This window comes from Apium graveolens, chromosome 7 (assembly GCF_009905375.1).
Source record: "Apium graveolens cultivar Ventura chromosome 7, ASM990537v1, whole genome shotgun sequence".
NCBI lineage: Eukaryota > Viridiplantae > Streptophyta > Magnoliopsida > Apiales > Apiaceae > Apium > Apium graveolens.
The window spans coordinates 7,390,658-7,416,858 of NC_133653.1; the positions used below are offsets into that span (position 1 = coordinate 7,390,658).

The 26,201-nt window shown below is 37.1% G+C and overlaps 3 protein-coding genes across 3 annotated transcripts; all 3 read left to right on the top strand.

Annotated features, from left to right (window-relative positions):
- Positions 1–8,158: 8,158 nt before the first annotated feature.
- On the top strand, positions 8,159–9,326 carry LOC141673189 (uncharacterized). The gene is made up of 3 exons (XM_074479922.1): positions 8,159–8,499; positions 8,678–8,839; positions 8,981–9,326. The coding sequence occupies exons 1-3, from the start codon at positions 8,159–8,161 to the stop codon at positions 9,324–9,326; spliced, it is 849 nt and encodes a 282-aa protein (XP_074336023.1).
- A 12,408-nt stretch (positions 9,327–21,734) lies between these two features.
- LOC141673190 (uncharacterized) lies at positions 21,735–22,172 on the top strand. Its single transcript, XM_074479923.1, has one exon. It carries the CDS (start codon positions 21,735–21,737, stop codon positions 22,170–22,172), a length of 438 nt encoding a protein of 145 aa, XP_074336024.1.
- Positions 22,173–22,546: 374 nt separating this feature from the next.
- LOC141673191 (uncharacterized) lies at positions 22,547–23,296 on the top strand. The gene is made up of 2 exons (XM_074479925.1): positions 22,547–22,753; positions 23,105–23,296. Exons 1-2 carry the CDS (start codon positions 22,547–22,549, stop codon positions 23,294–23,296), a joined length of 399 nt encoding a protein of 132 aa, XP_074336026.1.
- The last annotated feature ends 2,905 nt before the right edge of the window (positions 23,297–26,201 follow it).

Below are 26,201 nucleotides of genomic sequence, written 5' to 3' on the forward strand. Positions count from 1 at the left end.
ATACAAATTTGAAGTTGGGTTGGATATGGTTAACCTCCTGGTCGTTTCATGCCCAGTGAGGGTGTACGGGCGAAATGAGAAAATGGGCCTTAATTTCTTCTTTGATCTGATTAATAATCAAATTTTAATGAGTTTGAATAAAAAAAATTAACGAAATAAAATATCAACATGCTAACAATTTTTTTAAATAAAAGCAAATTACAAAAAATCACTTCGTCGAGCTATTATTGAAGCGAAATTTGAGATAACCGTATCAACCTCCAATTATCCGACAGGTCTTTCCCATACAAAATATTGAGAGTTCATGCAATATCTCGGGTGCATTGATGATCATAAATAATTTTTTTAACAAATTAAGTTTTTAAAAGTTTTTTTAGCTGATGAAACGGTTATAAGTACTTAATAAAATTCGATAAGTAATTATAACATTAGGAAAACAATCAAAAGATATGACAAATTAATAAAAAAAATAAACTACTAATATCATATCATAAGAGTTAAGTTTTATAGATACCACTTTCTTTGGAGACCTTAAAAACCACTTATGTTCTGCAAGTAAAATATTACATAAAAACATTGCAAAACATATTATTTTGCGAATCATGTTCTACAAAAATCCTTATTTTGTTCAAAATCTTGAATATTATATATGTACTCCATGTAAAACATTATAAAAATATTTTATTCAGCAAAACATGTTAAGTTTGCAGAACATTTGTTTAGCTTGTAGAATATACAAATTTTACTTATTAAACTTAAATGATCTTCAACAATTTTAATGAATTAGTGATACTTGAAAACATACTTCATAAAATAATATATTTTATAGTGTTTTGATTGCAGAACATATGTGGTCTCAAGGGCTCCGATGAAAAAAAGGTCTCTATATCCATATCATAATACTATTATGAAAAAAGTAGATGCCAAATTATATAAAAAAAATCTTCAATTTATCATAATTTAAAAATATTAAGGTTGGTGAATCAAATAAAAGGCGATACAAGGTCCTAGGATTTATATTTTATTCCTCGGACTAATATGTACATGTAAAACTACTATGTACATAAAAATTTTGGGACAGGACGATCACTTGCATGCAATCCCTCTCGACCGGGTTACTTGTACCCTAAATTGAGGGAAATGTTATATTTCGAATTGTTTTTCAAATTCCAAAGTGATATGAAGAGAAAATATATCCTAAAAACATATTAAATATTGCATTAATTATATTTGGGTTTCTTTTCCTAAGCCCGATATAGACCTGTTTGGTCTAAACTCATAACCGACTCGACGGTCCAAGTGGTCAAAACCCACCAGCAGAGGTCGTCAAGTTCTACGAACATGAGCTGTTCACGGACCAAGCCCAATACGGCCGGAAGAGCAAAGACATATGTTCAAAACAGACTCAAAGTCCTACAAAGAAGGATCTGGAATTCCTTCCCTTACAGGACTCCTAATACCATCTAAGTAGAAGACTTGTCCACCAAGTCTCCCAACACAAGTCTAACTCTAGACTCATTTCTATATAAATGGCTATACCCCGCAACCTAGAACTACGTATTTAGCTTGATTCTCTACCACACAGAGATGCGTAGGCATCTTACGAGGATCGATAGTCCCAAACGCGAGAACAACCATTAAAACTCGAAACTCACAAACCCTAACATTAATTACTAACGTACCCTAGTTTTTGTTCCACAACATTTGGCGCCGTTTTTGGGAAGACTACAACAACCATGGTGAACACACGGAGCAGAAATAATAGCGGAGCAGACAATCCTGTCCCATGGTGAACAATCGCATCAGGGGTAGAGATACCATCGTACTCAACCTATGCCTCCACTCAAGGAGGAACCCCAGTAGGGGCAGCCGAGGCTCAGCCACAAGGGACGAATCCCCCGGCTTCTCAAGGGACGAATCCCCAATATCAGCAGGTACATGCACCTGTGAACCCTCAACCCATTGGGTATGAGTACTCAATGATCGTGACCACTAACCCCCCTTACGTGATGCCACTATACCCCGAGGTTTGAGGAAGTGGACACTGTAATCGGAGCGAAGGACAAGGGCGGACGCCCCAGTACGTACATGGCCTGGCTCCCATCCCTGAGGATCGAGAATTATCAGGACCCTACTCTGATAGAGACTCTGAATCATCGGACGACGAGGTCGCTCTAAGGAGGAGGCGTTCTGGTAAAGAGTCGATGCCTAGTGCCAACCAGCGGCCCAGGAGCACTCAAAGGACGATTCTCCAAGATGTATATGAGAGGATCAGGGCTCATGGAGCTGAGATCCAAAGACTGAAGTGCGACCTGGAGGCGCACCTGACCCCAAGACCTCCACTCACTGAGAGGCAGAGAGATTTTCCCCCAATAATAGACCTGGATGGTCCAACACCAAGAAGGGTTGTTGCCCCAAGGGCTGATCCAAGTGACTTGATGCCCCTAGGAGATTCTGATGACCCGAACCCACCATTCACTGAAGAGATAATGAATGTTCGCATATCGAGAAAGTTAAAGATGCCCCCATCAAAGCATACGATGGTATTGGCGATCCTACTAACCATATCAAGACGTTCTCTAACGCCCTGTTGCTGTAATCCGTGAACGACGCTATCAAGTGTCAAGCCTTTCCTCAAACCCTATCGGGGATGGCTCAAAGGTGGTACAACCTTCTGCCCCCAAACTCGATTGGATCTTTTAAAGACTTGAGCCAAACTTTTATCAAACAGTTTATAAGTGCAGCGTACACGGGAATAATTCGGTTTCTCTCATGGGCATAGTCCAAGGAGAAAAGAAATCCCATCGAGACTACCTGAACCGATTCACGAAGGAGACCTTGAAGGTCTCGGATCTTGACGAAAAGGTAGCCATGATAGCCCTACAGTAAGGGACTAGAGACGAGTTCTTTAAGATTTCCCTGGCCAAGCGCCCTCCTGAAAGCATGCTGCAGCTCCAGGATAGAGCTAGAAAGTATATCAAGGTGGAGGAAAGTATGAAGAAAGCAGCGGTGAGTAATGAGTCCGCTAGCAACAAGAAGCGGAAGACGGATCAGGAGCACGATGCCAAGGACAAGTATCCTCGAACTGGAAAAGGCTCTGAATCCTCTTCTAAGAAGAATCAACAACCAAAATTCACCGAATATGCAAGGTTGAACGCTCCAATGAGCTAAATACTTATGGAAATTGAGAAGGACAAAGAGTTCAAATGGCCGAAGCCACTAAGGGGAGACCCCAAGAAAAGAGATAGAAGTCGATACTGCAAGTACCACAAAGATGTTGATCATGATACCGATGATTGTAGGCAAATCAAGGATGAGATTGAATATTTGATCTGAAGAGAAAAGTTCGGACGTTTCACTAGGGGTGAAAAGGCTGGAGGCCAAAAAAGAGACAATGATCGAAGAGATGACGATCGAAGGGGTAATGACAGAGATCGCAACCCACAGCTCTGAGGGCCAGTAATCAATATGATCTCAGGAGGTCTTACGACAGCTGGGACTACAAGGAACTCTTGAAAAGCTTATGTGAGAGAGATAATGAGCATAGTCAGAGAGTCATCTAAGCGTTCTTAGTCAGAGATGACGCTTGAATTCGGTGACCCAGACCTTGAAGGTTTGAAATTTTCTCAGGACGATCCTCTGGTTATCAACCCGATGATTGGAAATTGTCCTATTATGAGGATTCTAGTGTATAATGGAGCTTCCGTGGATATTCTTTTCCATGACACATTCAAAAGGATGAGCTACAATGATTCTCAACTAACTCCATCCGATGCACCCATCTACGGGTTTAACCACGTGGAATGCAAAGTCGAAGGGGCAATACGACTTCTTGTAACTATTGAGGAAGAGCCTAGGGAGGCCACGCAGATGTTAAACTTTCAGGTTGTTAAGGCAACCCCTACTTATAATGCCATAATGGGTAGAATAGGGATCCATGCGTTTAAGGCTGTGCTCTCAACCAACCATATGGTACTGAAGTTCCCGACTAAGAACGGTGTTGGAGAGGCAAAAGGAGATCAGAAAATGGCCCCCAGTTGCTATGTTGCAGCACTAAGACCCGATGGAATTGGGGGCAGGTCCTCCCTATAGAAGTACATGACTGAAGCCCTGTTTCTAGACAAGAGGCCTTTGAACAGCTAAAAAAGTACATGACTGAAGCCTAGTTTCTAGATAAACCAAGTTCGGAGGACACCCTTTATTTGTACCTCGCGGTATCTAAACAAGCCGTGAGGGCAGTCCTGCTAAAGGAAGAACAGAAACTTAAGAAGCCTGTATATTATGAAAATAAGGTGCTCCACGAAGCGAAATTGAATTACTCTACCACAAAGAAATTTGCATTTGTCTTCATCACAACCTCGAGGAAGTTGAGACTATACTTCCAGGCTCACAAGATCGAAGTCCCGAGGGACCAGCCCTTGAGGAACATTCTTCATACCCCGAAGTCCAGTGGAAGGCTCATTAAGTGGGCAATTGAGTTAGGAGAATTTTACATCAAGTACAAGCCTCGAACAACCATTAAGGCTCAGGCCTTAGCAGATTTCATGGTCGAATGCATCGTTAATGACCAAGAAGTCGGGGGCAAGAGATAGTAACCCCAGAAGGAGAATAGAAGGAGAAAGATAAAGATATGGTTCTGAAAGAGTATTGGGTTCTCCATTTTGACGGAGCGTCCAAAAAAAAATCCAATGATGCATGCTTAGTCTTGCAAATCCCTGATGAGTTCATAATTGAGTATGCTTTAAAGTTGGTGTAACGTTTGAGAAATTATGCTTCTATTATATAGTATTAATGATAAATTATGTGTTTCAATATGTCATTTATGTGTAATTAGCTATAAAACCCTAACTGTTACGTGCTATGTGTATTCTGTATTGTCCGGGTATTTTTAGGGTATTTTTCGGATGTTTTATTTCATATTTACAGCCTTCGTATCAAAAGTTATACGACCCGAACTATGATTTTATAGTTGATATTTCAAATAAAATAATTGGCCTTATTTTTCGTAAAACGGCTTGTACCATTGTGTTATTCTGAACATCTAGATATTTTATAAATTTTCTCGTTTCGCGAAAAATGACTTTTTGGGCCCCATTGGATGTTAAAAACCCCACAAAAATCACATTTTTATTTTTGTAAAATTATAGGACTTTCATTTATACCATTTCTTTGTATTTTTGAATTATTCACAATTTTTGGGAATTTTTGGCATATATATTGTATATATAAAATATTTAAAATTAAAGTTTAATACTTAAAAATTATAAAATTAGGGGCCAATTAATTTTAAAAGATGTATAATTAGGGTCTTAATTTTAATTAGGAGTATTATTTTACCTACAATAAATAGCCTAATTTTATTTTAATTATTATTAATTAATTACAGAAAATTAGAAAAATAATTAAAATTCTCTGTATTTCGGGTCGGGTATTCCAGGGTCGGGTCGAACAATCAAACAGTGATTTTGGACTGATTTCTGCAACAAATCGATCAATGTGAGTATCAAAACTGATTCCCTTGATCTCTTCTTTCGATTCCTGGAGTTAATTTCATGTTTTGATGTGTTGTTTTTCAATTTCAATTTTTAGGGTTTATACCCGAATTAGGTCTTTATGATTCTACGGTTATTAGGATGTTTTGATGATAGAAATAGCTTTCTGATGTTGTTTACAATCGATTCATGCTAATTAATTTAACAAACGATTGCTGGAACTTGCGATTTGATTTCTAGGATTTATGCATGATTTTCAATTGATCGTGTTTGATTTTACAGAAAGCTGAGGTTGTTTAGAGGTTAGGGCTTTGATTATACAGTTGATAACCTTTAATTTGCACTATAGAACATGAAGTTTCATGTACGATTCTGTGATTTCGATGTTTGGCCAGAAAATTTAGAGTTTTGGCCGGAAATGAAGCCTCATGGATGATTCTGTGATGTTGTTGCCGTGGTTGGATTGCTGTGCTGATTTACAATAAAAACCCCTCAAAAATAACACCAAACGGTGTTGATTTGAGGCTGATCGGAGCATGGCCGGACTCCGGGAACTCACAGGAATCTGGAAAAATTCTGGCGTGTACTTGGTGACCCGACCTATTCTTCCCCAACCTGTTTTTAACCCGCCTTTGATCCGACTTTATCAGAGTTTGATTTCTGACAAATGTTTCTGGAATTTTATTTTTATTTTTATTAATTATAAAATCAGTTTTTATTTATTTTAAAAATTGATTATTTATATATTTAATTAATTGATTGATTTATATTATAAATAATTCTGAAATATTTTCTAAAAATCAGATTTAATTATTTCCTTAATTATTTATTTATTATTTATTAATTATTTAAAAAAATAATTTTCAATAAATCATAATAAATTCATTTTAATTCCAAAAATTATGGAAAAATCATTTTTAATTCTGATTTTCCCAAATAATTATTTAAAAATATTTTTAGGGATCAATAATTAATAATAATTATTTATATTGAATAATAAATTGATTTATCTGTATTTATCGGATAATAATTGAACCGTTTATCCGATTCGAGCGAAACGAAAGCCCTTTGACTTAGAAAAATGATATGTTTTCATTAAAAATAGTTTTAAATATTAATTTATTTTAGAAACTAGTTAAATTTTGATATTTATTTAATTATAAGCCTTATTGCGTATAGAGAAGAGTCCGATAAATTCCGAAAAATAGGAAACGAGTTAGATAATAATTAGTTAAGTAAATGGCGAGTTGATTTTGATTCTAAAAATTATTTTAAACATAGAATGGCTATGTTACTTATGTGCTTATGTGTATTACGTGGTTAATTGAGTCTTATCTGCTAGTACTTGATAGACGGATTAGTAATACGTGTATGGGTAGACGATAAGGGCTATGTGAAGTCGGTTTGAGACGTGATGGAGACACTGGATGACTAAATAAGTCTATTTATTTGATAGAAGCAAGGCAAACAACGCGAGTCGAGCCGGTGATAGACAACGGTGAAGTACTTGGAGTAGATCGCGTGAAAGGCAAGTTTTTCCCCTATTCTAATTTTAGAATAGTGAAGTTATTTCAGATTCTTATCGCACTTGTACACTTTTGATTCCTGTTCACAAACACTGATACACAATTGTTATTCCTTAGTTTATATTTCATTTCGATTCCTGATTTCTCCTAATTCATTGAATCCTCTATTCATATTCCAATAACTATACACCTATATTGATATATTATAGTATTGGAATATATCAAAGCATACCGATTGTTCCGGTTGCGCCTCCATGGACTGGATAGTGACCGGGACTTAACCGGATCCTTGAGTTGGGCCGTGGAGCCTGGGTACCGAATGGATCTATATAGTGAGATATAGATTTGCATTGTATCCTGGTTGATCAGCAGGATATAGGTGCGAATTTGTGTCCAGTTTAGTTCATTTGTATTTGCCAATAATGGCCTTCGTTCTTTTCTTGCGAGGTTATGTCTTTGTAGACGTAATCAAGTTAACGGTTCATTTAACTTACTATAACATTGCTAATATATTGTGGACTTGTTGAACAATTTATGGCTCACCCCTTTTCTTGTTGTTATTCACCTTATTATTTTCAGTTAAGAAGGAAAATGAAACCTATCAGGACTCGAGTGGTAAAGAAGCGAGTCAAGCCGCGGGACCCTCTCATACCAAAGGTGCTGATCCCAATCCAAGAAGAAAGCTTTGAGTTACCTGAGTAGGTGTAGTGTAGATAGTTAATGAGTGTGTTTGAATAAAAGAGAAAAGTAGTTTAAAATTTGTTAGACAATGGCTTGTAATAAAGAGAGTTTATGAGACTTTAAATTTGGATTGTAATAAAGTAGACAGTGGTTCTTATTTTAATACTTCAACCTAAAAAGATCCTGTTTAGTGTTAAAGGGGTTATATATATATCTGTTTAATTACCATACAGGTGAATCATGTTTGGAGATTAGCTAGTAACCCCCAGACTTATACCCAAGGTCTGGAGGGCGTTACAGTTGGACTTCCCAAATATGAATAATGAAGCATAATATGAAGCATTGATAGCCGACTTAGGCTTGGCTAGAGCCGTGAGGGCCAAAAACCTTAAGGTCTGTGGATACTCAAGACTTGTAGTTGCTCAAGTCAATGGAGGGTTTGATGCCAAGGATGATACTATGGTCAAGTACCTGAGAGTCGTGAAGGGAATACTGACTCAGTTTGATAAATGGTATGCCGAACACATTCCGAGAGAGGAGAACACTACAGCCGATGCCCTATCTCAGTGCGCCTCGTCTGAAATCGAGAACTCTCCGAGAAGTATCTATTTCCCGATCCTGAAGACTCCTACTATACATGTCATAAATTTGATAGCCCCGGTTGGTGTGGCAAGTTGTTGGATAAATCCGATCAAAACCCACCTTGAGACTGGATGGCTCCTCGACGAAACCCAAGAGGCACGCAAGCTGTCAGTTAGAGCATTGAGATATTCATTGATTGAAGGCCTTTTGTATAAAAGGTCCTTTGTTATTCCATATTTGAAGTGCCTGAGACCTCTTGAGGCAGATGAGGCACTCAAAGAAGCCCATAAAGGCATTTGTGGACAACACTTAGGGGCAGTGCCCTCGCTCACAAGATAACTCAATTGAGATTCTACTGGCCAACTATGCTAGCTGATGCAAAGTCTTATGTGACAGGTATCAGAGGCACGCTCCAATAGTACGACAACCCCCAGAGAGGCTTACATCTATCAGTACACCCATCCCTTTTGCAGTATGGGAAATGGATATTCTTGAACCATTTCCTATAGCGTCGGGACTGAGGAAGTTCATTGTGGTAGCCATAGACTACTTCACAAAGTAGATTGAGGCTAAGTCACTAGCCAAGATAACCACCAAGCAAATTACCCAATTTTTCTAGGAGAAATTGATATGCCGATTTGGGATCCCATGAATCTTTGTCACGGATAATGGGAGACAATTTGATAATGACGAGTTCAGAGAGTATTGCGACGATAACAGCATAGAGCCTCGCTTCACCTCGATTGCACACCCACAGGCAAATGGGCAGGCGGAAGTTGCTAACATGATCATCCTTGATGGACTTAAGAAAAGGGTTGAACGCTCAAGGAACACTTGGGAAGACGAGTTACTGCCTATACTATGGGCATATTGCACCACCTGCAAAGGGACGACTGAAGCTACCCCATTTATGTTGGCTTACAGAGCCGAGGCTGTGGTTCCTCTCGAGATCACCCATGGACCACCTAGGGTCGAAGCTTATGAACCGAAAGCCAATGAAGAAGGCATACGGCTCGCTCTCGATCTCATTGACGATGTCAAATGAGGCCAACGCCCGCAATGCAGAGCATCAACGAAGAGCCTCCCTCTATTACAATATAAGGGTTAAAGAAAGGTTCTTTCAGCAAGGAGACTTGGTTTTAAGAAAGATTGAGGCATAGAAAGTCAGGGAGAGAGGAAAGCTAGCCCCTAACTGGGAAGGGCCTTTTAAGGTCAGAAAGACATTAGGACGAGGAAACTACAAGTAGGAAACCTTGAACGGTGATGAAGTACCCCGCACTTGGCACGCTTCAAACCTGAAGGTTTATTATGTTTAGGACATTCGTTATATGTTCCTAGTACTTAATATTAATTTTATGAATAAGGTCGACGAAGCCATCTTATGTAAGGGTTGAACCCAATATTTAAGTACGAGCATCTAAAGAATGCAAGTCTCGAAGGACCAAACGCCGAAAATAAAAGACATGTATGAAACGAAATCAAACAAAATGCATAGATAAAGATCACGAAGGATCATAAGTTAAGTCCTGAAGGACCAATAGTTTACAAGCCAATATAGTTCGAATAAATAAGTTTTGAAAATATAGCCACATTTGGCAACCAAAGCCATGCAAGGCTATAACAATCACTCCTCAGAAGAGTCCTCCTCCTCACCATTCCTCGCTCCCTGCTCATCTTCATCCGAACCTGCCTCAGAGGAGGAGTTGTTGCTCCCTGTAATCGTCCCCTGATTTTCTCATAAAGGGCCGCTTTAGAGCTGGGGCTACCCGAAGAGGCCTTACCCTTGGAACCAGAACCCCCACGGCTTGAACTAGATTGAGACAGCATGCGGGGAATCTTGGGCACAGACCCGGAGGTCTGCACGGATGGGTCCATAACAGGCATCTCCCAGGGGAAAGTGAAGAGACTCAGATCGACCACGTCCGGATACGAGTTATGAACATTTTTAACACCCATTTGCCATCCTAAGGCCAAGTTCACGAGGCGCATCTGGTCGTCCGTCATCTGAGTGAATGGTGCGGATCTATGATATGAGTCCACAAGTTCCCTTCACTCCTTCTTCCTCTTCTGCATCTCTTTGGTGCATTTTTTCTCCAAGATAGCAACCTGATCTTCCGCCCGGTGAGTCTTAGACTCCCACTCATCTAAGAAGATCTTTATTTTGTTCATGAAAGTCTGTAATGCCGCATAGTCACTTCTCATCTTTATGCTCTGAGTAGAAGATGCGACAAAGGAAGCGTTGGCCTGACAAGGAAAACACAAATAGGAGTCATAAAAAAGACTAACTCAGATAAGAGTTAAGGTACTAAAAATGAATAAGACTCAGAAGGGTCGAGTCTCCAACACACGAAGTCCTGGTCGACCAAGATCAGAAAGGGACGACCAGGCCACATGGGGGCCTTTTTGGCCGAGCAAGTCCTCCTGCAAAGATGGTTCAGACCCCCCTGAAGGATTCTCCGAGGCCTCCCTGTGAAATTTTCTGAAAATTCCGAAAGAAGGGCACGTGAATGAAAATATATACAAGTTAAAATGTACCTGGTACAAGGCATGAGCCCCCAACACCTCGGTTTCAAGCAACTTCTCACCGGAAGATACGAACAGAATGTCAGGAGGAGTAACACAGTTCTCTAACCACTCAAGAGCTAGGCCTGGACTCCCAAGCACTGAATCATTGGTGGAGATTCCCCATGAAGGTTCCCAAGGGACTTTCGCGCTTCGATCAAAGTCTTTAGCCCTCTTCTTGCTAGAGCCAGAAGGTTCAAGAAATGCATGGATCTTGGGAATACGGTTCACTTCTTGGCTGTGTCCCTTGCCATCTTCCCCTTAACCACGTCGCTCTTATCAGTCATGGCATCAATAGCATCAACAACTGAAATAATATGAAAGAAAAAAAATAGATATAAGAATAAACTTGCTTAAAGTTGAAGTAGAATGAAAATAAATACCCTCTTTAGAGAGGCTGTTAATGCCAACCTCGACGAGTTTGGTCTTTGTGACGAACTCCTAATAAGGGATTATCCCATCGTGTCATCAATAAGGAGATCACGGTCATGAAGCTCGGTATCTGAAAGATGAAGGATGTAGTGAGAGCTGTCAACAGGACTACTGAAGTCGCGTCTAAAGTATACCCCCAATCTCCCTCTTTCCATTCCAAGACTATGAATTTCTTATTCCAGCGATGAATTGAGTCATGGAGAGAACTCATATACACTATGTGAGGAACATGAGGCCTATGTTGTATAACGACCCATCCAGGCATGTTCAAAGGAGACGCCTTCATCATAAAAATGCTTCGAAATATTGTGACACTCAGTGGGATGCCCAAGTCATTGCACCTCACTATGAAAAGAATAATGAAAGCACACCCGTTAGGGTAAAGCTGACACGGACGGATCTTCAATTCGGCGAAAAGCCTTGGAATAAAAGGGTGCAGTGGAAACCTTAACCCGGACTTTAGGGCTGCCTTGTACATAAATAATCTTTGGGGGGTGAGGTTGTAAGTCCTCTCGCTAGGCTTAGCCTTGCGAACCTCTATACATTCGGGCCAAGGATTACTCGACCGAATCTCCTCAATATACTCTTCGCCTAGCACACTCTTGTGGTGGAATGCATCAAAGTGGACAGTACTCGTGTACTCATCAACCCACTCCTCCAACATGCTCTTCAAGATGTTGGAACAATGATTAATGGAGTAAGGGGAGACAAAAGCTATACCTTTCAAAGATTGGGTTGTAGCCCTCTTGTGCATGGCCACCTTGATTGAGAGGGAACATTTCCTAGGACCTTGACCTTGAGACAAATTGGAAGAACTTGAGAAAAGTTGAGAGCTTCTGAAAAACTTGAGAGAATTTGTGAAAAATTGAGAAATGAAAGTGTGAATGAAAATGAACACTTCTCATCTTCTTTTATAGGAAAAGAGCTACCCGCTACAGCAGGTGACAACTCCGTCTAGATCGCGTTAGCAGGTACCTATCAAAAAAATACCGGAAAATGGTGGAGAAAACGATCGGAAAATCAGAAGAAAGGACATAATAATCGAAGAAAGTAATGCAGAGCGTCGCTTATCGTATCAGTCCTCCAAGAAAAGTCTAGCTAAGGCCAGACACAAGTTGTTAGTCTTAACTGAAAACTAATTATGCTAATCACCATGATTAGTGAGGCCTATGAAGATTAGAGCAAGATCATGTTCTTAGCTGAACAAGTTTCGTGAAGAACAGAGTGTTTAAGAGTACAAGAACATCACTTTCTCCTCCCGGCCGACCAGACCACCCTGCAGGTGGCCCTATGGCCAACCAAGAGCAGGTTGGGCCGACCAGACAAATTGGGGCCCTTTTTGGCCGACCAAGAACCTCTGTAAGTCTGGCCTAAACAGAAATAAGTTTCGTGAAGACTAGGACGTCCACGGAACAAAGTCCAATAAGATCATATCGTCAGCAAGAACAAGATCCGTGAAGACTAGAACGCTCACAGAAATGAGTTTCGCGAAGAGTAGGATGTTCACCGTAGCAAGTTCAGAGAACTTTCTCCTCCCAGCCGACCAGACTACCCTGCAGGTGGCCCTATGGCCGACCAGAGAAGGCTGGGCCGACCAGGCTACATTGGGGCCTTTTTGGCCAACCAGGACCCCCTGTAGGATAGGCCTGGGGTCTCTTGAAGGTTTTCTGGAGGCCCTCCTGTGATTTTTTTTAAAATTCTAGGAAAATATGGCTCTCAGCGAAAACAAGTTTCGTAAAGACTAGAACATCTACAAGAACAAGTACGATGGAGTATAGAACATCATGTAGAACAAATACAGGACGTTCAGTAGAACGAGTACAGAACGTTCAGTGGATTGAGCACAGAACGTTCACTGAAACAAGGACAGAAGAGACACAAGGGGGTCTAGGACCACCATGGGGTGAGCTCCATGGACAATCAAGAGTAGACAAAGCCTTGCAAGCTGCATGAAAGGCTTGAAGCTGGATAGAAAATTCTGCAAAAAAAAATCAGGACAACCACCATTGGCCAACAAGGGGTTCTGCCCCTAGGCCGACCAGGGGAGGCCGACCAAGATGAATTGGTGCCATTTTGGCCGTGTAGGACCTCTTGCAGGCCTCCTGCAGGCTGGTCCAGGGGGTCCTGCAAAATTCCAGAGACCCTCCTGCGAAAATTTTCGATTTTTTTTGCAAAAATTAGGAAAAATGGGAAAAAATGATTTTTTTTTAAAAATTCAGGATTTTAAACCTAGCCCGGATTAGGTTCGATTAGTGAAATTTAGCCCGGATTAGGGCTGATTAGTGTATATTACACGTAATTAACCTGAATTAAGGGGAATTAATGACTCGTGTGACATAATTAGCCCGAATTATGGTTGTTTAACCTATTCACTCACGTGATTAGTGTGAATTAGAGATCATTAGTGTCTTATGCATACTAATTAGTCATGATTAAGACAAATTAGCCCCGATTAGGGCAGATTAGCCCCGATTAAGACCAATTAGTGCATTATAGCTTAAAATTAAGCTCTTTTAAGCCTAGTTAGCGGCTTGTACATGAAAATTAGCTTCAATCAGGGCCGATTAGGGCCTGTTAGCAGCTGTCACCCTACATTAACCTTGAAAAAGGTTAAGGGTTGATTAAAGCTCGTTTTCTAGTCCCGATTAGGACCGTTGAGTGTTAAACACTATCCAATTAGCCTGTGCAAAAGCATTAAGTGTGTATATTCACACTATATAAGTCGTTGTAAACGTGTAGGTCGCTCCACACTTTACGATAAAATGACGAGACCCATGAAGGGCCGACATTCATGAAGGGTCGATACCCAAGAAGAGCCAAAAGTACCCCGAGTCGCGAAAAGACCATTATAACTTTCGTGAAAACTCGAGCAGTATTCCCGGAAGTTGGGGGCAAATGATATGGATAGAAAATACATCATAAACACACATTAAATATCACATTAATTACACTTGGACTTCTTGTCCTAAGCCTGGCACAAACATATCTGGTCTAAGCTCATAGCAGACTCAAGACGGCCCAAGTGGTCAAAGCCCACCAGTAGAGGTCGTCAAGGTCCACGAACATGAGTTGTTCACGGACCAGACCCAATACGGCTGTAAGAGCAGAGACATGTGTTCAAAACGAACTCAAAGTCCTACAAAGAAGGATATGGAATTTCTTCCCTTACATGACTCCTAATTAACATATAAGTAGGAGACTTGTCCACCAAGTCTCCCAACACAAGTTTAATCTTATACTTATCTCTGTATAGAGTGCTCTACCCCTCAACCTAAAACTACATTTTTGACTTGATTCTCTACCACACAGACATACGTAGGCGTCTTGCGAGAATCGATAGTTGCAAACGCGAGAACAGTCATTAAAACTCGAAACTCATAAACTCTGGTATTAATTATTAATACACCCTAATTTGTATTCCACAACATTGAGCAAAAAAATTGTGAACGATTAAATTACTTTCCTTGAACGCAGATCGATAATTCAAAAAAAAAACAAATTAACGTGAAAGCAATTTAGTTTTTTACAGCTTCTTTCTCCGGAACTTAAAAAACAACCATGAATTTTACATTTACCTAAATATTTTTGAAAATGAAACTGGAAATTTCCCACTGCACACCTGGCCATCAAACTCAAAGACTTGAAAGTATAATATAGAAAATAACAGTAAACTGAGAAAAAGTCAAGACTAACACTATTAAGTTCAAAATAATACACAAAGAAAAGTCAAATTAACCATGAAGCTGCATCCAAATTGACTTGATCCATATTCAAGTAGTATAGTTAACAAGATCATTAGATACTAATTTGTTTTAATCAATGGTTAACATGAAATGTGCTATTTGATTGTAAATTTAATACAACATGACATTTCTCTATCATTATGTCAATACTCAAAAGCACTGACTTAATTTAAATATTCAAGATTGGTTAATATTGTGGTGGACTATAAAATAAACACCTCATCAGATTACAAATGTATGATCATGCAATTAGTGAATTTAAATATTTTTTAATTATAGATTTAGTGTTTAAGCCACTAATTATCACTAAATTGTGGTTTAAAATAAGCAACTAGGGTTTTAAAAGAGTTTAAATCTGGGTTTTGGCACTACAAAGTATGGGTTCCAACAAATATCTGAAATGAAAATTCAATCAATATGAAGCAAAATTGTTATTATTTTATACTCCCTCTGTTCCATTGAATTCTCTGCATTACTTTTCGACACGTTTTTCAATGTTTCTTTAAAACATAATGCCATAATATTTTTTAATTTTTTTTTTCTGAATAAAAGTTTTATGTTTAAACTTTTATTTTTTTTAAAAAAATAAAAAAACATTATGAAACTATACTTTATAGAAATCTCGAAATACGTACAAATAATAAACGTAGAAAATTCAGTGGGATAAGGGTAGTAAAAGATTTTTTCATTATAGACAATATATCAGATCTTATAGATCTTTAACAATATTAAACAAATACAGATATTTATTTTTTAGGCTAATCTATTTAAATGATAGTATTATTTGCGCACTCGGCAAATAAAAAGTTATCTAGCTTATCAATCATCCTAGTGTTTGTACAATACAAAGTACTCCCTCCGTCCCAATATACGTTTCCTATATTAACTTTTGACATTATTCATTGTAACTAATTGATTATTAATTTATATTTAATTTATAAGATCAAATATAGTCATGAGTGATCTTGTTTAATTCGTATTTATGAGTATTTTAATACAATGAAAATTTTATATTTAATACTAATACGAAATTAAAAATATTAACAATTAAAAGTGTGCATTGGCAAACGTGTTCAACACAAATAAGTTACGTTTTTAAGGACGGAGGGAGTATCGAGAAATACGGGGTAATCAATTCAAACCAAAAACAAAACCAACGATACTGATTGGTATAAAACGCTTGGACCGGAATTTGAAAAGGATAAGATATAAGTAGATCTCTGCGTCAATTCAATTAATTTTTAAATATTTTTAACCTTTTAGCCGAACTTATAAAAAGGAATGCAGTTAAATATATGTTCCAAGTACGACCGATTAAATTCGACCCTAACCCTACTTTCAATAATTTTTAGTCGGATTTAGTCGAAGTCTATTTGTTCGTCATTTTCTAAATCAATTTTGGTAGATTATTTTAGCCAAATTTTCTTATAATGTTATTTCGGCTTGATCATTGAAGGAATTGGGTCAGTTTTCACATGGTTCGTATTATCTAGAAAAGCAAAAATAAAACAAAATAATTGCATTTCTACAAATTATTTGTGAAAACATTATTTCTTTTCAAAATTATTTAGTTTACACTACTATCATCTATGTGCAGTCATGTATTATTAAATATTAATTATTATTTTAATTTTTAATTTTTCTATTAATTTTCAACATTTGACTTGAATGGACCGATTTTTGATCAAATTGACCGACTTTTGACTAATTTTTAAAAAAACGTATTTTTATCCGATTTTCGATTAATCGAGACGGGATCTGTCCGAACTCCAATTAATCGACTAATTAGCCGAATTTTGGATTACTGATATTCACACATAATACATAAATATAGTTTAAAAAAAATTGTTTAGGAAAAAAGAAATCAAATTAGGAGGCCATGATATGCATTGAAAGAAGGCAGTTGGCCTACAAATTGAATTCAAAGTAGGGGGCAAAAAACTTTTGACATTAAAACTCTGAAATAAACAGTTGTAGAAAATGCCCAAAAACCTAGATTTATGAAGATAGGATTGCTTTTATTTTTGTGGCCGTACCGCCTCCAAATAAACAGCCAGCTCTTGTAAGTTGTAAATGTAATGAAAATGAAATTAGAAAGTTGCATGCATGTAATGTATGTTGGATTATTAGCAAGTAGAGGTGGCCGCCCGTGCGGGTCGTGCGGGCCGGGCCGGGTTGGAAGCGGGTTGGAACCGGAAAACCTGAACACTGAACCGGCACTGGAAGCGAGCGAATCGGGCCGGGCTGTGTTTGAGCTTACAGAAAGTAACCCGGATTCGGCACTGAACTCGTGTGCGTGCCAGGCGGTTCATGGGTTTGCGGGTTGCAGGTACGCGGGCTGGCACGCGGGTTGGCGGTTGTGCGGGTTGAACAGAGTCTTTGTACAAATTCCTCAGCATTCAACACATCAAACCTATTCTGAATAATCACAGGAGGACGACCTATACTCTTGTTCTCCTTTAAACCCCCAGCTTTCACATCACGACCAACCACCTTAGAAAAACCCGAGCTCCCCAAACCACCCTTCTGCAAATCAAAACTAATTTTATTAACTCCGGATGGCCCAACAACCTGACTTCTCTCCTTAACACTTCCAATATTCTCCCTATTCTCCCGGATAACCACACCCCGGTTAGAGTACTGAACTTGCTTAAAAGGAACACCTTTATTTCTTCCCTGAATCCCAGAATTACGACCATCACTGACCCGCGGGCCGTGCGGGCTGTGCGGGCTGTGCGGGTTGCACAGTTCGTGCGGCTCACGCGGGCTTCGCCTGTGCGGGTCGTGCGGGTTAGTGCCGGTTCCGGTTTTTTAAAATTAAATTCGTATTCGGTTCGCTTCTTTCGGCGGGTTGTGCGGGTTTGAACCGGCCCGAATCGGACCGAATATTTTACGGTTTCCGTACGAGCCGGTCCCGAATGTGCGGTTCGAACCCGCACGTTTGGCCACCTATATTAGCAAGTAGCATGTAGATTCCGTTTGTTTTCCGCGGCCAAAACACTATAATATCAGTTTTTTTTATATAATGTATCGTAGGACGATGGCCAAAAATACCACATTTTTTAAAATTGGTGACCAAAATAACAAATTTGAAAAATGCGGTCAAAAATACCGACGAAATACGTTTTTTCAAATTGGGTATTTGAAATACGTTTTCTCAGATTGGGTATATGCTCGAATACTCATTCTCAGATTGAGTATTTCAACTAATTTTTTTTTAAAATTGAAATACGTTTTCTGAGACTGGGTATATAAAATACGATTTCTCAGATTGGGTATATACCCGAATACCCATTCTCGTACCGGGTATTTCGACCAATTTTTTGTTATTTTTTTTTGAAAAATGTATTTTACACACAAAATAAAAAAATAAATTTGTTTGAAATACCCAATCTGAGAATAGATATTTAATTAATAAAAATGATCAAAATATTGAAAATAGATATTATTGTCACTTAATCCCAAAAAATTGTTATTTTTGTCATTATTTTTTTTTTTTGCCAAATTATTTTTGTCATTATTATTTCTATATTGTATGGTGTCTCTCCTGTTATTGTCTGTAAGTCAATATTGTTTGTTCTGTTGTGAACTTGTGATTGATTGTATACATGAAGGGGTAGTACAACGTCAACGATACATTAACATGCATTGAACTTTGCATTTTCTTTGCTTTTTGTTGTTTCCTGTAATTTCGATTAGTAGGGCCCTAAATGGAATCGGAATTATCCACTATTTTTATTTATATTTAAATCGAAAATATATAAATATAATATTTATTTATAAATTTATAAGCACTTGTATTCTTGTTCAAACATAGCCGGGCTTGTGCACACAAGCACGAGTAGGGATCTGTTTGGAAGTGTGTTGAAAATGTGAGAAAAAGTGCCGGTAGAAAAAGTGTTGTCAGAAAAATTAGATGAGTATTTGGTAATTTTTTTAATTTATGCATATTTTGAGATATAATATATAAAAATAATATTTTTGAGAAGACTTGATGATAAAACTGATAGTTAATTCGTGCAAAAACTAAAACAGTTTTTTCAAAAGTATGTGGGGACATACTTTTGCTAACAGCAGCTTTTAGACCAAAAACGTTTTTCCAGACAGCCGCTTTTAGAATTTACCAAACAACTTTTTGACAGTTTTTCAGCAAAAAACTGTTGTATCTGTCTGCAACAGCAATACCAAACGGAGCCTAATCTGATTAAGCATTGTATTTTTTCTTAAATTAATATATTTAGTTTAATAAATTAATTATTTCTTTATTTTATTACAAATATTCCATTAATATTTCGATTAATCAATCCAATTAATTACCGATTATCCGATTAATCACTGAAAAGTTACCCTATTGAACAATGCCGATTTCTGATTTTTTGAATAATGATAATACTTGTTTATAAATTTATAAGCACTTCGGGCTGTTTTTAGGGTCATAATTATTTTTTAGTTACAAAATATATTATGAACATAAGAATGTCTTAGATTGCGGATTAAGTTGAGAATTAAGTAGGAATGCTTATCTATAAAAGTTAAAAAGGCCATTAAAATAATAAATTACTTAAAATGTGATGAAAGAATGTTATCTGATGAAATTTATTATCGATTGTAAAATTTTGTTAACTATTAGAAGTTGTTAGAAATTAAAGTTGATCAAGTGTTACACTACAATAAATTGACACCTACTGGTCAATGGGTGGTTCATGGTTTTATTGAAAAAATGCGTTTTCAAATTTTGATTTCGAATTATTCATAGATGACTATGTTAGCAAAACGGTTAGAACAAATAATTTTTAGAAATAATATAATATTATATATTTGATTAATATTATAATAGACACTACTTATTTATTTATTTATTTATTTTTGCTATTTTTTTTTATTTTTCACTTGAGCCATCAAATTTTTCAGGAATGTGCTCAAGTTAGTTATCATATTATTTTTTTATAAAATAATCCTACTCCATTCTAATATAATTGCTAATTTGTATTCCTTTAAAGTCGAATATGAATTGAATTTTTAGCCCGTTACATTTTTAAGTATATAAATATTTTACAATTTCTTAATAATTTTTGTAAGTTCATTTTTTCCACAAAATACGATTTATCATCATATATATAATACTTCATATATTTAATTTTTTTTTACATACAACTTTATTTATTTAAAAATATTGATCATTTAAATAGTTCAAATAAAAAAATAGTTAATATATGTGTCATATTTTCCTAACTTTTTTAAGAACATTGTTTAAAAAATTCAATGCGGATGAACAATTGAAGGATATTAAGTTATCCGATCTGTACAGGTGGGTTCAAGTGTATGATCTCCCAGTTGGTTTCAAATCAGAGTTTGTTCTAAAATCAATAGGCAATTTCGTGGGGAAGTTCTTGGAATCAGACCCAAGAAATTTTAAAGTAATGTTTAGAAACTATATAAGAATCAGGGTAGCAGTTGATATCTATTGTCCCTTGAAGAGTCAAATGTATATCAAGAAACCAGGGGGAATGGCTGTGGATCATTTAAATATGAACGTCTTTCGTCCTTTTGTTTTTACTGTGGTAGAATAGGCCACAAAGAGAAATTCTGTGAAGACCTGTTCGATAACCCTCGAGGACAGGAAATGAGAAAGTACGATGGCTCTTTTCGTGCACCACTAAAGAGTTAAAGTCCAAGTAAAGAAAATTAATGGTTACGGGGAGCAGATGGGGAAGCTTTAGCTGCGGCAAAGGTGCACGAGAAGGAAAAGAATGAAGGAATAATGGAGGAGCACAGAAAGGATAGGAGCAGTAATTACACAAATGATGATCGTAATACTAGGAAATCAGGAGAACTAGAACTGCAGGGAAAGAATAGCGGAGGAGATCAGGTACATATGGTTACAGTTGGGAAGCCAAAAAATTTGGAATTTTTGAATGACATGCGGGAAAAAGATTTTGCTGAGTCAGAGACATGTGGGTTAGGTACTGATGGGTTTTCGATCATAATTCCAAAAAGGCGTAGACTTGAGGAGCCCAATGAAGATGGGTCGCTAGTAAAACATAAAACAGGGGATAGAAACATGACAGAGAAGGATAATTTAATTGTCTCGGATCCAAAAAACTTGATTATGGCGGGTATTGCTATGCAATCCCGCCCATCATTATAAATAATTTAAGTTGGAACTGCCGAGGGGTGGGCCTCCCTTGGAATTTTCAGTTCCTGTCAGACGTAGTTCGTCAAGAAAATCCATGATTATATTCTTGTGTGAAACGATAGCTAAGAAATCAAAAATGGAGTGGGTGCAACGGAATTTAGGGTATCAAGGTATGTTTGTGGTTGAGCCTATGGGTAGGAGTGGGGGACTAGCTTTGCTTTGGAAAGAAAGCGAGTCGGTTGAACGGCTGAGGTTCTCTCAGAATCATATTGATGCGAAAGTTAACATGGAAAATGGTGAGGCGTGACGTTTAACTAGACTTTATGGAGAACCTAACAGAGCTTTAAGGAGGCAAACTTGGGACTTACTACGCAACCTAGCTAGGGACTCAAATATACCTTGGTGTGTTATAGAAAATGTAGATAATGTGGTGGATGTAAGAGATGAGTTGGGGGGCTCTCAGTACCTAAGAAATTTAATAGAGGGTTTCAATAAAGCAATACAGGATGTAGGGCTCATCGATATGGATTTAGTAGGGCATCAATTTACATAGGAAAAAGGGAAGGACATTGATAATATGATGGAGGTCCGTTTAGATAGGGCCATGACAAATTTGGAATGGTTAAAGATGTTCCCTATGGCGAAACTCTATAACCTGGAAGGTTCTTCCAGTGATCATAGTCCTATTTTGTTAATTCTGCATATTAGTCCAAGTCTCAATACTCAGTTTCAGTTTAAATTTGAAAATGCATGGATGACTGAGCCGATGTGTAAAGTAATTGTTAGAGATGGCTGGACAAGCGCAGAGGATAGTAATATTTTGCAGAAAATTAAAATGTGCAGTCAGAATTTAGCAATATGGGGAAAGGAAATAACTGGAAATTTTAGTGGAAAAATCAAGGCGTGCAAGGCAGAAATGAAACAGTTTAGAGGGCGGAGAGATGATATGTCCATGAAAAGATACAGAGAAGCCAAAATGGAGCTTACAAAAATCTTACATCAAAGGGAAATATTTTGAAAACAGAGGTCTAAGCAATTGTGGCTACAAGCTGGAGACTGTAATAGCAAATATTTTCATAATTTTTCTTCCAACAGGAGGAGAAATAATCAAATTAATAAGCTTAAGAATGAAGATGGTCAATGGCTGGAATGAGAGAATGGGCTTGCAGAGTTGATATCTGAACACTTTTCAAAGCTTTTTACAGCCACGGGGGTGGATTTGAAGGAGGTGATAAGCTACATTCCCACTACTGTTACGAGATTTCAAAACGACATGGTACTACAAGGGGTACGGTAAAGGAAGTCGAACAAGCTCTCTTTTAAATGAATCTTTATAAGGCTCCTGGACCTGACGGAATGATGTCGGGATTCCATCAGAAATATTGGCAGATAATGGGTCGAGATATAGTGACTCTGGTGAGCAATTTTTTTAGTAGTGGTATGATTTTGGAGGAGTTAAATAGAAAAAATGTTGTTATGATTCCTAAGAAAAAATGCCCAGTGGAGGTTGGTGATTTAAGACCAATCTCGTTGTGTAACGTCTTAGCAAAAATTGTGATCAAGGTGATTGCGAATAGACTTAAAAGGGTACTTGATCAGGTAATTTCAGAAAATTAAAGTGTGTTTATGTCTGGCCGTTTGATCTCGGATAATGTGATGATTGCATATGAAGTGATGCACATGTTAAAAAGGAAATGAAGGGGGAGAGATGCTTATATGGCCTTAAAACTTGATATAAGTAAGGCTTACGACTGGATTGAATGAGGCTATCTTAATGTTATTCTCATTAAGATGGGGTTTAATCAATAAGCACTGGCGGAAGACTTGGAGGATCAAAGCCCCGTCAAAGGTTTTAAATTTTATTTGGAGAGCCCTGTCAAATTGCATGCCTACGATGGTAATGTTAAGGCAAAGAAATGTATTTGTAAATTCTTTGTGTCAGATGTGTAGGTTGGGGAGGAAACAATGGAGCATATATTGTGTAAATGTGATTTTGCAAATCAATGCTGGCAGCGAATTATACCCCAAGTATTGTGTAATGATGACAACTCTATTTTTCAATGGTGGGAAAAAGTTCTGGAAGTATGTGACAATGAGAAAAGAGCTGAAGTTGACAATTTATTGATCGTTGTGGAGAGTTAGAAATGATCTTATTTGGAACAAGAAATTTACTCAGATGAATGTTGTAATTGCGAATGCCAAACAATATCTTCTACAATGGAGAATAGCCCGGAAAAATACGACACACCCTCATTATCCTTACTTTGCTGAGGGAGATGGGTTGGAAATTTGTGTAGCACCACAGGTTGATTATATGAAGATTTCGGTGGACGCATCAATTTTTCTGAGTATAACGCATATGTCTTGGGAATGGTAGAGAGGGATGACAAGGGCGAACTTATTCAAGCGAAATCGAAGTGCATGTGTGACATGGTATCAGTTCATATGGCTGAAGCTCTGGAAATAAAGGAGGTACTTAGTTGGATTCAGGAAAGAGGATGGAGTAAGGTTGTGATGGAATCAGACTGTCTTACAGCCATTCAAGCAATCAGGAGTAAGGTGTTAATGAGGTCACCTTACGGACATGTTATTCACAACTGTCGAAACATGTTGAAGGGACTAAACAGAGTGTCACTGTTTTTTGTTAAACGATCTGCTAATATGGCAATACATGAGTTAGCTCGCATGTCATATTATTTTCCAGATCGAGTTTTCAATGAGATGTCTGTTCCTATTCGAGTCAAGAATGTACTGAGAAGTGATTTATTGCCTTTAAGTAAAATATATTGTTCGTTCAAAAAAACTTCACAAATAATGTGAAGTGGAGATACTCCATGTATTTGACTTTCTAACAAAATGATTCATTAAATTTAATTTGACAAATACATTGCAAGGTTTTTGTAAGATGACTCCTAACATAAAAAAATGCTGTAGCTTAATCACAAGCAAGTAAGCTTCCAACATTAAAACCCATCTAAGTGTTGATGTATACTATGATTATGACATCCTCAAGATTAACCGAATCTAGATCAACTAAATCTTATAACCAAATATCATAAAAAGTTGATTTCCATTAATGTTTTAATATTAATTTAACCAGTTGTTTTATTGTTTAATAATCATAGACTAGGTGGGGATCAAGTTCATATCACGCACTAACACCCCAATTAACTTGCTTTTTAAAAGCTATATAAATACAAGTTTTAGACTTATAGAGGTGATTTTAAGTGTCAAATTATGAATAGTGGTTGTAATAAAATATGAGTTTGTTTTGGTTTACAGCTAGTGATTGTGTTTAAAAATAATGTAGCCACCAGTATAATTCTCTAAACGTGACATATATATAGAAGTAGACATCTATCTTTTTTCAGTATCTAGCCGGCTCCAAATAGCTAAAATGGCTTTTGATTATGTGTCACAAAAAGGAAAGAGATTTTGAGCATTATCAAGATTCTATTTCTCCATTTTTTTACCAAACAAATGTGGATCAGCAAAAATATTTGTAAAATTTTGCCTTAGGTAGATCAAATTATTGTAAGTGTCTTAATAATGAGAAATTGATTCTACTCTATTGCATTTTCAAAATCCGATTTGATTATTCGATTTTCTTTACGTTACTTTTCGGCACATTTTTTAATGCTCGTTTAAAATATAATTTCATAATTTTTTTTTAATAAAAGTTTTATGTTTAAACTATTATTAAAAAAAATTGAAAAAATATTATAAAACTGTACTTTATAAAAGTCTTGAAATGCGTGCCGAATAGTAACGTAAACATTTTAGTGTGACGGAGGGAGTACTTATTTTCGATATTGGAATGCTCGGCCGAGTACTAACCCAAATCGGAATCCGTTGGTCGCCAATTTTTGATTACTCGACTGAATCAACCGAATTTTAAAAAACAGTTTAAACTCCCGTTATTTTTCTTAATTAATATTTTTCGTCGTAAATCTTTCATTTAGTATTTGTCAATTAATAATGCATGTATTTTCAAAAATTGAATATTGTTGCACTAATAAAGGTAGTAAATTATTCTCCAAAAGAAAAGGAATAATTGAGTGGTGAGACCCTTGACCATATAAATATTTTCAATATTAAATAAATAAAAGGGATGGTATTGAAAATGGGGATATCTATGGGCTAAAGGAAACCAGGGATAGTCTATAGTAGTTTGTCAATTTTATAACAGTTGGAAAAAAGCCCTACTTGGTCCATTGTGATGCAAGCAAAAGCTTGGTGGTGTTTTGTTTCATGATTCATATAAAAAAAATACAATTATTTATTTTTTTGTGAATATTTTTAGTAACATCAAAATAAATGCCTTCCATATTGTATCCCCACCTTTCACCAAACTAATCAGCTACTAGCTTACAACATTATGGGCACCTTCCCAGATTTTAAGCAACACCTTATCTAATTCACAACTACTAATACCTTTTCTGGTTTTATATCAGTCTGTCTAATGGTTTTTTGTGTGTATGCTGGTAAGTAGACTCTGGATGCAACAATATGGGATTCATGAAATCACAAATTGAGTTCTTGGAACTCAATGCACAATATATGTCATCTTTGATGCCAGTTCTAATTAAACGTATTCACTTTTTCTGCTCCAAATATCGTGTTTCTAAAAATTATCATCAAGGTGTATTCATTTTTTCCGTTCGAAAGATTCAATAAGGTACAAAAACCGTATTTCTTGAAAATGACTTCCCTAATATCGCGATAATCATAAAAACCAAAGTTTTTTTTAAAAAAAACTAACACAATAATCAAAAAAATTAACTAGGTCCGCAAGAGTTGACTCAGTTGGTTAAAGAGAAGATAATTATCATCTTAGTCACAGATTTGAATCTCATGAGAGGAGAATTTATGATTATGATTCGTGAACTAGAGATGTTGCTTAAGTACGGTTTATCTTGATTTACATGGTTTGCAGGTTGTAGCCCGTGATGTTTATCCAGGGTTTACATGGTTTGTAGGCTGTAGCCCGTGAGGTTTATCCGCACGCTGAGGGGTAGCTTTTGCTGGCTCCCTATGGCTCCCTATG